This window comes from Protopterus annectens, chromosome 14.part0, assembly GCF_019279795.1.
Source record: "Protopterus annectens isolate FY-2018-M chromosome 14.part0, PAN1.0, whole genome shotgun sequence".
Classification (NCBI taxonomy): Eukaryota; Metazoa; Chordata; order Ceratodontiformes; family Protopteridae; genus Protopterus; species Protopterus annectens.
Window position 1 is genome coordinate 800,989,301 of NC_056748.1, and position 12,059 is coordinate 801,001,359.

Genomic DNA, 12,059 nt, shown 5'->3' on the forward strand with positions numbered 1-12,059 from the left:
AAAACACAATAAAAATCTCCTCAATAAAACACAATAAAAATCTCCTCAATTCAACACAGTGCTAGTCAAGAGTTCAGACACAGGAAAATGCTTACAATAATACTTTAGAATAGTCTGACATAAATATAGAAAGCTGCTAGTCTAATCTTACTATTTTCTCTCTATTTCTAAGAGGAGCAATGTTCTAAACTTAAATACTTACAGAACAAAGCAAAGGCAGAGTGCTGTGTTCAGGTTCAGACAAAATGAAAAATGCTTGCGATTCTCTCTCTCCGTGAAAGTCTTAAATTGATAATACATCACTGCTGACTCATTTTCGATGACATCATTCTTAATAGTTCTGATTTAGCTTCTCAGGCTAACATAAACTCAGAATTTATATTTATTTTTGTAATGTGCACCTGCAGGAAGCCTCAGCCATAAAAGACATTATATATGTAAACTCTAGTAATTAACTCTTGTCCTAAGACAGTAGAAAGAATTCTTTCACCCAGCCATCCCGTGTCTGAGCCCTGAGATCAGTCATAACATTTTTTACTGTATCAGTTTTCTTCCAGCAGGGTGCACTGTGGTTACATTTTTGAAGTTCAGTACAACATATAGTTTACTCATAGCATATAGTTTTCTTTTACATTTGTAAAACCAGCCTGTGGATTATATTAATATTTACAAAATCACATAGAATTATTTACAAGATTCTATCTGGCTGGGCTTGACAGCCTTTCAGTTTTTCACACTTATCTTACAAAAAACTTTGTCGGATCTTTGGATTATGCAGCACAGTATTTTCCAACTGACATTTGCATAATTTATTGTATAAAGATAATTTTTCATATTGGATTCATTAACCCTTTGTCTAGAAGCATGTAAAACTGCATGTATATATATTTTTTTATTTAGATCCTACTAACAGAAGAATTTGTCGAAGAAATGCTTGAAGATTTAGAAGAACTGACTTCTCCAGAGGAAGTAAGTGGTCTGATTTCATTTCACAGATGAATATTACAAGCTGATATACTGGGGAGGATATGTCAGGTACTTCATTTATCCACTTAAATGTGCTGCCACTGCTAACACCACCACTGAAAAAGCAAAAATGAAGTGCTACTAAGATGTGGTAGGATTGATCTGACTTGCTGTTGGGCATACTTGCAGAGATGCATTAAAAATCAGCAGATGTAGTAATATAGCTTTTATACTTTTGATAACTTAAATCGTCGCCTTTCATTAATAAATATATTTTCAGTATTTTGTAAGGTTTGTGATCCCTTTCGTAATGGTGGTTAAAATGTCTGCCATAAACTTTGTTCATTTACTTAACTAGTAGTTCATTTCATTGCATCCAGCACATTGCCTGAAATGCAGCAACTGCAGGATAATTTTTGATGCAGTCTTTTTAATTGCAGTGTTATGTACAAGGTATGTAGTATTTATATTTTTTTATGCACAGAAAATGGTAAATGGAAAATGACACAGTACTATCATTGTGTATGCAGGAAACAAAGTTTCCTGTTTTACCTCTTATTTCATTAATAAGAGAGCAGTCGCTTTGTATTCCAAATGCCATGTAGTAGCACTGCTCCTTTGTGAAACATGCATTTGTTCAGATGGCGTGTTTTAGATACCATCATGCCCTCACTGGTCCGAATGGAGAGAGGAGTCAGCAAGCAAAGGAGAGCAGTAGTACTGGAATTGAATTCATCCTCAAGTCTTGGTGAGTACCTTCATGAGGTGGACCCTATTTTTCACAAAATCTCACCAAGACAACACTGATATATATAGACTGTATTTTATATAGTGTATTTCATGGACAGAAGTAGGTTAAAAATAAAAAAAATCTAGCTACATGCACAAGACCCAGGATAAAAAAGTGCCCAATCCTGTTGTGCGCACTGGTGCTAGGACTGGAAAAAATGACAGTGTAGAATCATCAAGACACAGAAGCATTCCTACAATGAGGCTAGGCCAGGCCCAGGAGGAGGATGGTCCCCCTGTTGCATAAGGAAGTAGCAGTCCGCAAAAATCACAAAAACTGATGTGCCAAAAAAGAGCCATAAAGACGATAGAGTGGACCGTTGAAGAGAAAGAAATTATGTATTTTTACTTTATGCAAGAAGTCCAGCATTTCTGGAGAGAAGATGTACAAAAATATTGAGAGAAATTAGAAAAAAGAAAAACTGTCAAAAGCTTCAAATAAAAATTTGTGTTCATTAATACAGCAGATTTATGAAAAACATTGTATAGACCAAGAAACTTTGGGCAATTTGGAAAAAGAAGCAACTGAGGAAGTGCAAAAATATAAAGAACAAAATCTAGAGACTTTTGAAAGGTGTAAAAAAGAAATATGGACATGGGAAAGAAAGAAAGATCTGATATGGTACAATATTTATACAAAGGAGAAAGCTAAATTAATCTGCATTAAAAAGGCAGACCCAAAGATATTTAGAGAGAAGGTTAGGCAAAGGCATCCAGGTATTTATTTATTTATTGCATTTGTTTACCGGGAAAGTTCACTGGGCCTAGGTGTGTCCATTTTCAGTGGAGGCCTGGGGAGAAAAGCTCCACATAAAAGTCAACATTACAGAAATACAAATATCAAAAATACAAATATCAAAAATGTAGCACTATTTACAGTTTTTTAGCAATTCCATTTCAGTTTTATGGTAGTCCATCGATGATATTAACATGTACTTTTGGTCATATAGATGCCATAGACATTACTGGTTGGGAGGCAGAAAAAACAGTAACATCTTATACAATTATTTACATGCATTTAAATCCATCATTTAGATATGGAAAAATTTGCAATAAAAAATAAGATCACAGAGGGAACGTTGAACAAAAGATTACTAAAGCAGAAGTTAAAAAAAAAAAAAAAAAAGGAAGATGAAGTTATGAAATACTTGCCAAGTGAAGGATTTAGTGCAGAAAGTCTAAGACAGGATGTTATGTGGTCCAATCTCGCCTACATTCTTACTCGCGGGTTCAGAGCCAAACATCGACTCCAACTCGGCCAACTTATTTTTCTAGCACAAAGTCTCTAATTGGCTGGGCTAACCTGGTATCCCATGTTGCACTGCTCCATAGCCCCAGATCTCGTTTACCGCTCGTGTAGCTAAGACGTGGTCTCGCTTGGCTGTGGCTAGGTAGCTTTAAAACTTCTTTTTTCTCTCTGAAAATTGTGTTTTTTCCTCACAAAAGCTATTTTAATAGCTAATTGCTCTTGCTGTTTAGCGTGTGTTGTGGTGTGAGTGATTTGTTTTGTGGTATCCCTCTGTTCCTACGGGCTAGGCCCATTTAACTTAGAGGAGCTAGTCCTCCATCCGTTTCATAGTTTGTCTGTTCCTGTGAAAGAAAAGCATTTTGTTCCTCGCTTCTGTGTGTGTGCGTTAGTCGTGTCAAGAATCGTTTAAATTAGAGATTCTTGTCAGCAGTTGTTAGCGGTAGTTTCCCGCCTTAACCGTTTTTGGACTACGGTCCTGTTGCTTGTGTTGGGTACAGTGCTCTTTGATATGTCAAAGGATCAAAAGGAACATAAACCCTTTGGGTTTAAGAAGTGTTCTAAATGCAGCTACAAGATGTCCATAACAGATGGACATTCCATTTGTGTATACTGCCTGGGGGCTGTACATTTACAAGAGTCCTATAGCTTTTGTCACGCATTCAGCCCAAGGGTGCTACAGGAAAGAAAAAATAAACTTATACTGAAGGGTCTTTTAAAGCCTTCCTTTGAGGAGTCCTTGGACTCTTCCTGTGGTTCACAAACTAAAGCCAAGACTTCTAAGGCTAAGAAGAGATCTCTGGCTCCATCTGTTTCATCGGAGCCACCGGAGAAGACTACCAAATTGGATTCTACCTCCTCGGCTCCCTTGTCCTTGGGGCCGCAGGAGGTAGCTCTGGTTCTTGAATCAGCCTCGGCTCCAATCCTGTTAGAGCCCATTTGGAGCTGGTCTCCTAGTGTCTGACAAGGATCTCCAGATAGGAGATCACAGTCACCTTCTCTCTCCTCCAGACTCTCTGATTTGGATGTGGATAGGGTGGTCCAGAGGTTCCTGCAGTCGTCTGTGTTGGCAAAATTATTTTCAACTCCGACCCAGTCGGCTCCAGAGCCAGTCCCGATGAGTGCACCGATGTTTCCTCCTCCGAGCACCTCCTTGTTGTCGGAGCCAGAGTGTTCTGCTCCGGGTGATGTTCTGCCAGCTCCGATACTTCTTAAGGCTTTATCGGTGCCGACGTCTGCTCCAACCATGTCAGCTCCGTCCTCTGGTTTCGGAACCCGGTTTCCTCTGCCGGCCCGAGGGGGATACTTCGGGACTTTTGTCTGTTCCGAGCCTCCCTCTCGGCACTTAGGCTCGGGGAACTTCGGCTCTGGTCGTGGCCTCGGAGGTTGGTTGGTCCTCGGATTTGTGGGGACCCGCCTTCAAGGCCATGAGGAGTGCACTGGCCAGATCTTCAGTGACATCACCCGGATCGGTCATTCCATCCCCTTCCACACTGGCGAGAGCCTCTGATGTCCCCTATCGGTTGACGGCGGAGCCCCAAGGTCTGGGGATACCCCCATGAGTGGTCCCCAGCTTTCTGAGGGTCCCTCGGAGTCTGTGCCTGAGGAGCCCCCAAGAAAGAAGTTGTGCAAGAGGAAGCACATAGACTCCCAGGATGAGTCTCTCACTTCTGATACCGACCTCGAAGAGTCAGAGGGGTCCCCCAAGTCGTCCTCCAATGATGTCTCTTTCTCAGACATCCTGGAGTTTTTGAGGCAGAGGCACAGCTGGTCGTCCAAAACCCCCTCTGAGGAGGAGTCTGTATTCCTCAAGGCCTTTGGGGCTCAACCCTCCACCTCCTGGGTGTCTACACCCTTCGATGAGCTCCTAGATTTGATCTGTCGAAAGGCGTGGGAGACTCCTGACTTTGTGGAACCTGTACCCAGACGCCCTAATAAATTTTTTTCAGCTCCCCCTGGGAAAGAGTTCCTGCCCAAAGGGGTTTCTGTGGATGCCATGGTGGTGGCGGCGGCCACTCAGCAGGAAGTAGCAGAGTCTTCTTCCTCCATCCATCCTCCTAACAAGGAGTCCAAGAGTATGGATCGGAACGGGAAGCGTACCCTCTCTTTAGCGACCTTCACCCTTCAGTCTCTGAATTATCTTTGTCATTTTACTCTGCTCCAGAGAGTTCTCCTTAAAGAGTTAAGGAGATACTCTAATGGGTAACGTACCTGATGCGTTAACACAGATGGTTAACGCCCAGTTTTCTACTCTTGGCTCGATTGTCAACTCGTCCATGAGGCTCATATCTTATGCAGCCGAGAGGGCGAGCAGGGCAGCTAGCTTAGGTGTAGCCCTCAGGAGGCAAGCCTGGATGCGCCTTTGTCATTTCGCGGAGGCCTTCAAGTCTTCCTTCCCTGACGCCCCCTTTGATGGGTCTTCACTCATTGGGACCAAAGTGAAAGACACCTTCACCAGATGCGAGCAAGAGGGAAAGACCCTGTCTGCCGTAGGGGTCTGTTTTTCCCTTCCATCTAGGCCTTACCTCAGGGCTCAGAGGGGAGGAAAAATGTGGTTCAAAAAGTCACAGAAGTCTTTCCCTGCTGCTCAAGGTGAGTCCCCCTCCAGAGACAGAGGAGGGGATGGCTATTCTGGGAGATGCCGCCCTAGGGGCAGAGGAGGCCCTCGCAATTCGGGAGACAGTGATTCCTTTCGCGGGCCTTCCTATCATCGTCCCTGATGTATTGCCTGACTGTGCTATTCCAGAGCCAGTCGGGGGCCGCATTTCGTTGTACCCGGAAGCCTGGGCAAGTATCACTCAGGATCGATGGGTGCTTCGTATAGTTACCAGAGGTTATTCCATCCCCTTGTTGTCAGACCCCCCTCCACCCAAGAGAATCCCAGACGTTCCACCCAGTCAAAGGGATCACACAACACTAGAAATTTCAAACTTGCTGGAAAAAGGAGTCATCCAACCTGTCCCCACAGACCAGATCGGATTAGGGACTTACTCAAGACTCTTTTTGGTGCCAAAAAAAACAGGGGACCTGAGACCCATCTTGGATCTCAGCCAACTGAATTGCTACGTTCTAAAAGTCCAAGTTCCGAATGGTCACCCTTCAGTCTATTTTTCCATTACTGGGATAAGAAGTATGGATGTGCTCCATCGACCTCAAGGATGCTTACTACCATATCAAAATGGACAGGGCATCCAGGAGTCACTTACGCTTCCAGCTGGGAGCCAGTCATTTCCAGTTTCGTGCCCTGCCCTTTGGTCTCACCACAGCCCCCAGGGTGTTCACCAAGTGTCTGGCAGTGGTGACAGCTCACCTGAGACGTCAAGGATTCCAAGTGTTTCCATATCTGGACGACTGGCTCCTCACTGCCCCCACCAGGCATCTTCTCATTCAGGCCAGGGAAAAGACCATTGCCCTTTGTCATCAACTAGGAATTACCTTGAACTGGGGAAAGTTTGCCTTGCTGCCCTCACAGCGTGTCACATTTATAGGCGCAGAGCTAGACATCGTTTATATGCGGGCATTCCTGCCCCAAGAAAGGATAGAGGTGTTGCAGGGTCAGGTTCGCGCGTTGCTACCCCCTCAAGAAGGTTCAGGCCAGATGGGTTCTACAGCTCCGGGGATCCATGGCAGCCACCATTATGTTAGTGCCTCTAACCAGATTACACATGAGGCTTCTGCAGTGGCTCCTCTCTGCCCAATGGACCTTTCAGAAACTTCCCTTGTCCCATTTGATTCTACTCACCGATCGGTGCAAACAGGACCTCTGTTGGTGGCTACGCTCCACCAACTTGAACAAAGGGAACCCGTTTATTCCTGTGCCACCGGTTGCCACGGTGACCACGGACACCTCCCAGATGGGGGGGGGGCATTATCTTGGCAGGACGGTCCAAGGCACCTGGCAAGATCACGAGGTACATCTGCACATCAATGTCCTAGAGATGAGAGCGGTGTTACTGGCGTTGCAAGCACTGCAGAGCTTTCTCCCCCTAGGGACGATTGCGATTCACTCGGACAACATGTCCATGGTGTGGTACCTGAACAAGCAAGGGGGAACCAGATCTTACCTCCTATGCAGAGAGGCCATGCAAGTGTGGCAGTGGGCAGTGTCTTCCCGATGGTTCCTAGTGGCAACACACATTTCGGGGAAGGCCAATGTCGTACCAGACAGGCTAAGCAGATCTATTCTGATGCCTTACGAGTGGTCCCTGAACCGCCGAGTTGCGGAACAGATTTTTAACAGGTGGGGTCAGCCTTGCTGCAACCTTTTTGCCAATCTCCACAATGCCAAGTGCAGCAACTACTTCACTCTGATTCCCCCCACGGGGGAGTCGACCAGAGATGCTCTAGTCCAACATTGGCCTCCCAGTCTGCTCTATGCTTTCCCTCTGTTTCCTCTGCTACCAAAAGTGATTCAGAAAGCCATTTCCTCGGGAAGCAAGATGTTTCTAATTGCCCCACACTGGCCTCACCAAGTCTGGTTCTCCTTTCTTCAGTATGCAGTGGACAGTCCTTGGACTCTGGACCCAGCACCAGACCTACTGACACACATCGGGATAGTCCCGTCCCTCCCTGCGGACCCTCAGGTTGACAGCCTGGCTACTCCACTTCCATCTTTAGTCAGACTTCATCGTTTTTCACCTGAGGTAGTACACATTTTATCTTCTCATAAATCTTCTACCAGGAAGATTTACTCCAACAAGTGGAAAAGATTTTCAATTTGGGCTCAGGCCCAGGGACTGGATCCTTTCACAGCCCCCATCCCTGCTGTCTTAGATTTTTTATCCACACTTTTTCAGCAGGGTTCTGCTCCTGCGACCATTAAGGTCCAGCTGGCCGCTATTTGTAATTTTCATACCTCTTACGAACCTTCTCTCATGGCTCATAAACTATGTAAGGCCTTTTTGAGGGGCACCTTGTTGCTACGGCCTCCTGTGTCAGAACCCATCATGCCATGGGATTTAAATTTTGTTTTACAGGCCCTGACGTCATCACCTTTCGAACCAGCTGCCACCTGTGAATTAAAATTTCTGTCTTGGAAGACTGCATTCTTAATAGCTATCACATCAGCCAGACAGGTGTCTGAGATTCAAGCGTTGCCCATCAAATCCCCGTATTTAATCTTTCATAAGGACAGGGTTTCCTTGAGACCTAATCCATCCGTCCTTCCGAAAGTAACCTCTGCCGTTAATCTCAGTCAGTCCATTGAGCTGCCAGTTTTCTTCCCTCAATTTTCCAACAAGGCAGAGTTTAAGTTTCATCAGTTGGACGTACACAGGCAGCTTCGATTTTACTTACACAGGACAAAACAACTTCATAAGTCTGACCAACTGTTTGTGTCTTTTTCAGAAATTAGAACAGGTTCCCCTGTTTCTAAGATTACAATTTCCAGATGGATTTCTGATTACATCTCCTATGTCTGTTCGTCAGCAGGCAGAAAGTTACCATTCCCCGTCAAGCATCACTCCACCAGGGCTGTTTCCGCTTCAGTAGCTTATCATTCCAGGCTATCCTTGGATGAAATTTGTGCTGCGGCCACGTGGGCTTCTCCCCACACCTTCATTACTCATTACAAATTAGACGTGGCTTCTAGGGGCCAGGCTTCCTTTGGTTCCACTGTTCTCAGGAGCATCTTAAATTGAGCCTCGCAGGATAGAGGTGCTGGGAATGCTGTCCCGTGAGTAAGAATGTAGGCGAGATTGGACCACATAACATCTAGAAGTTATGTACTCACCATAAAGTTTGATGTATGTGGTCCATCTCGCCTCACATTCTTACGTTCCCTCCCACCTGTCCCCCCCTCCTGGAGGATTTGGAGGCGACATTGGTCTTGAGTACCCTTCAGTATTGGTTGTTTTTTCTTTGCTACCCTGGATAGTGTTCTACCTTCCTGAACTGTGGTTGTGCATGAGGTGTGACTGTGGATTGCTGCAAACTAGATCTGGGGCTATGGAGCGGTGCAACATGGGATACCAGGTTAGCCCAGCCAGTTAGAGACTTCGTGCTAGAAAAATAAGTTGGCCGAGTCGGAGCCGATGTTCGGCTCCGAACCCGTGAGTAAGAATGTGAGGCGAGATGGACCACATACATCAAACGTTATGATGAGTACATAACTTCTAGTTACATCACCACATGATGACACATAAGCCTCCAAAGTAAGAAGAAACAAGAGGAGCGGTAGAAATCTGAAGAAATATAGACATGGGAAAGAAAAAGAGAGTTAATATGGTGCAATATTTATACAAAGGAGAAAGCAAAACTAATCAGTACAAAAAGAGCAGCACCAAAGATATTTGAAGAGAGATACAGGCAAAGGCATCTGGACATGGAACACTGTACAATGCTGAAAAGTAAAAAAAGAGGATTAGTAGTGGAGAAGTTAAAGAAATAGAAACTGAGGTTATGGATTACCTGCAAAGTGAAGGATGTAATGTAGAAAATCTAACTGAATACATCACAGCAGGATAGAACAATGGATCCCCAAATTAAGGAGAAACTAGTGGAGCAGGAAACATCTGATCAGATGCCAGATGGAAGATACTTTGGTGCCTTTCATAGGAAATCAGTGCAAACATTCATCTGGGGTTGCAGAGCAAGAGAAGGAACAGGAAACTCTGGCAGTTCTGACACGGTTAATGTTGTGGAGTCATAGACAAGTAAGCTCTCATATAAAAGAGCACCAGATGACCAAGATGAAACTTTCTCAGCTAGAGCATCTTCTGCGTGGAGATGTGTGTGAATGGGCATACCTTCGTTGAAGGTTGTGCGTCAGGGCTGGTAACTCGGCACGTAAAAATCAACTACCAATCATTAGTGGACCGGAGTTCCGCTGTGGCGATCCCTAACTGGGAAAAGCCGAAAGACAAAAAAATCTATTAAGATGCTGTGGAACATAAAGATGCTGAATAGATCGAAGTAAAAGAATAAGAAGTTCAGATATACAGGATATGAAATTGGATGAAGTAATGGCCAGAGAGACTGAAACAACGTTAAGAAAAGCTCCTAATTGGAAAACTAAAGCCCAGATGTAGTACCTATATTCTGGCTAAAAGTATTAATATCTTTACATGAAGAAAGAAATTGTTGCAGAAAAGAGAAAAATCCCAGGATGCAAAAAACTCCCTTAGCCTCAGTAAGAAGCTGAGATCCCTTATAAAATCCTCCAATGCTAGTTACGAAAATAAAATTGCCAAACATTCCAAAGATAACCACAGGGCATTCAATAGTTATGTCAAGAATCTAAATGGCAATGCTCAGATATGCTCTGAGCTACAGCAGAATGGAATTAAATATACTGATCCCAAGGATAGTGCCAATTTCCTGGCATATCGCTTCAGTGCAAACTTCTCCCCCCTCTCACCCCCTAAAGGGCCCATCTCAATACCAAGAGATTGCCAAATTCCAGTAATCATGGCCACACAGGTAGAAACCGCACTCTCCAAAGCTAAGAATACAGCATCCATGGGATCAGATGACATCCCAGGCTGTGTACTACATGAACTACAAAATGAACTGGCACCTCACCTAAGTGTCATGTTTAATCATAGCCTCACCTCAGGCTTTGTGCCCAGTGAGTGGCACACAGCTACAGTTATCCCACTCCACAAGGGGGGGATCTACCTTGGATCCCGGAAGCTACCATCCCATCAGTCTGATGAGCCTGATCTGCAAGGGCATGGAACGCATTATCATGGAACTTATAAACAGACATTGGCAACCTTCAAACACTGGACCCCAACCAGTTTGGGTTTGTGAAGGGCCGATCTTGTCTCTTGAACCTGATTGACCTCTTCGAGTCAGTCTCCAGAGCTGTGGACGAGGGTAAGGCGATCCACACTGCCTATCTGGACCTCGCCAAGGCCTTCAACACCATCCCCTACTCTGGAATCATAGATAAACTTACTAAACTGGGAATAAATTCCTACGTCACACCATGGGTTGCCAACTGGCTTACTGACAGAACCCAGACTGTAAAAGTAACCAACTCCAAATCCAGCTCCAGACAAGTGGAGTACCTCAGGGTTCAGTCCTGGGACCACTCTTGTTTGGCATCTACTTCTCTGAAGTACAGGCCAACACTAAGGGACTCTGGCTAACAAAGTTCGCAGATGGCTGCAAACTGGGGGCCATTATTTAATCCCCAAATGATGTGGATATTCTACAGAAGGACCTTACAGAAACAGATGATTGGTGCCAGAGCCATGGGCTCAAGCTTAATGCCAAGAAATGTATAGTTATCCGCTTTGGGAAAAACCATGTATCCATGAATTACCACATAGATGGCAGTACACTAAATACCGCAAGTGTGATGAGAGACTTAGGAACACAGGTGGACAGTGGTCTCACATTCAATAACTACATCGCCACAACAGTCAGGAAATCCTTCTATGTGGCGCACCTCATCACTAAGGGCTTTTCATCCAGAAAAAAGGAGGTCATTGTCCCACTGTGCTCATCCCTCATTAGACCCATTATAGAGTACAACACCCCATTTGGTATGTACCTCACAAAACATCTGCAACAGCTGGAAAGGTCGCATAAATACCTCACTAAAACAATCACAGGCCTAAAGCAGGTGCCCTATACTGACCGTCTAAAAAATCTCCAGCTATACTCTGTGGCATATCATCTACTCAGAGGCGATCTCTGCTTAACATACAAGGCTATGTCAATCCTTTAGCTGTTGGACATGCTCCACTTAAAGAAATCCCAATCCCTCAGAGCCACACGCTCCAGGGATCTAAACCTTGTCATCACAATGAACAAAACATGCTGGAGGGATTGGTTCGTGACCCAGAGACTCCCCATACTCTGGAATAGACTGCCCATACATGTCAAGCAGAGCGCCTCCTTGGCGCTCTTCAAAAAGAACCTTGATGATTGGATGGGAGATAGGAAATTCACCCTGGGGATCACGTCAGTCGCCCTGCTAGACAAGGGTCCAGGGAAGTATTGTGGGAAGAAATATCCAGGGAATTGTTATGGCTAGGCTTGTATAGGCTTTAGGGCCAGTAGCCTAGTTACCAACCTATGGAACCTAAGACTTAGCCATGCATAAGAA

General features: G+C 44.7%; 1 protein-coding gene across 1 annotated transcript in view; it reads left to right on the forward strand.

Moving 5' to 3' along the window:
* Window positions 1-12,059, forward strand: part of SUFU (SUFU negative regulator of hedgehog signaling) — a 1,639,861-nt gene that overhangs the window by 1,502,085 nt on the left and 125,717 nt on the right. The window contains exon 11 of the mRNA XM_044056544.1: window positions 901-969. Within this exon, the coding sequence (XP_043912479.1) occupies window positions 901-969 (69 nt within the window). The remainder of the gene's footprint in view (window positions 1-900; window positions 970-12,059) is intronic.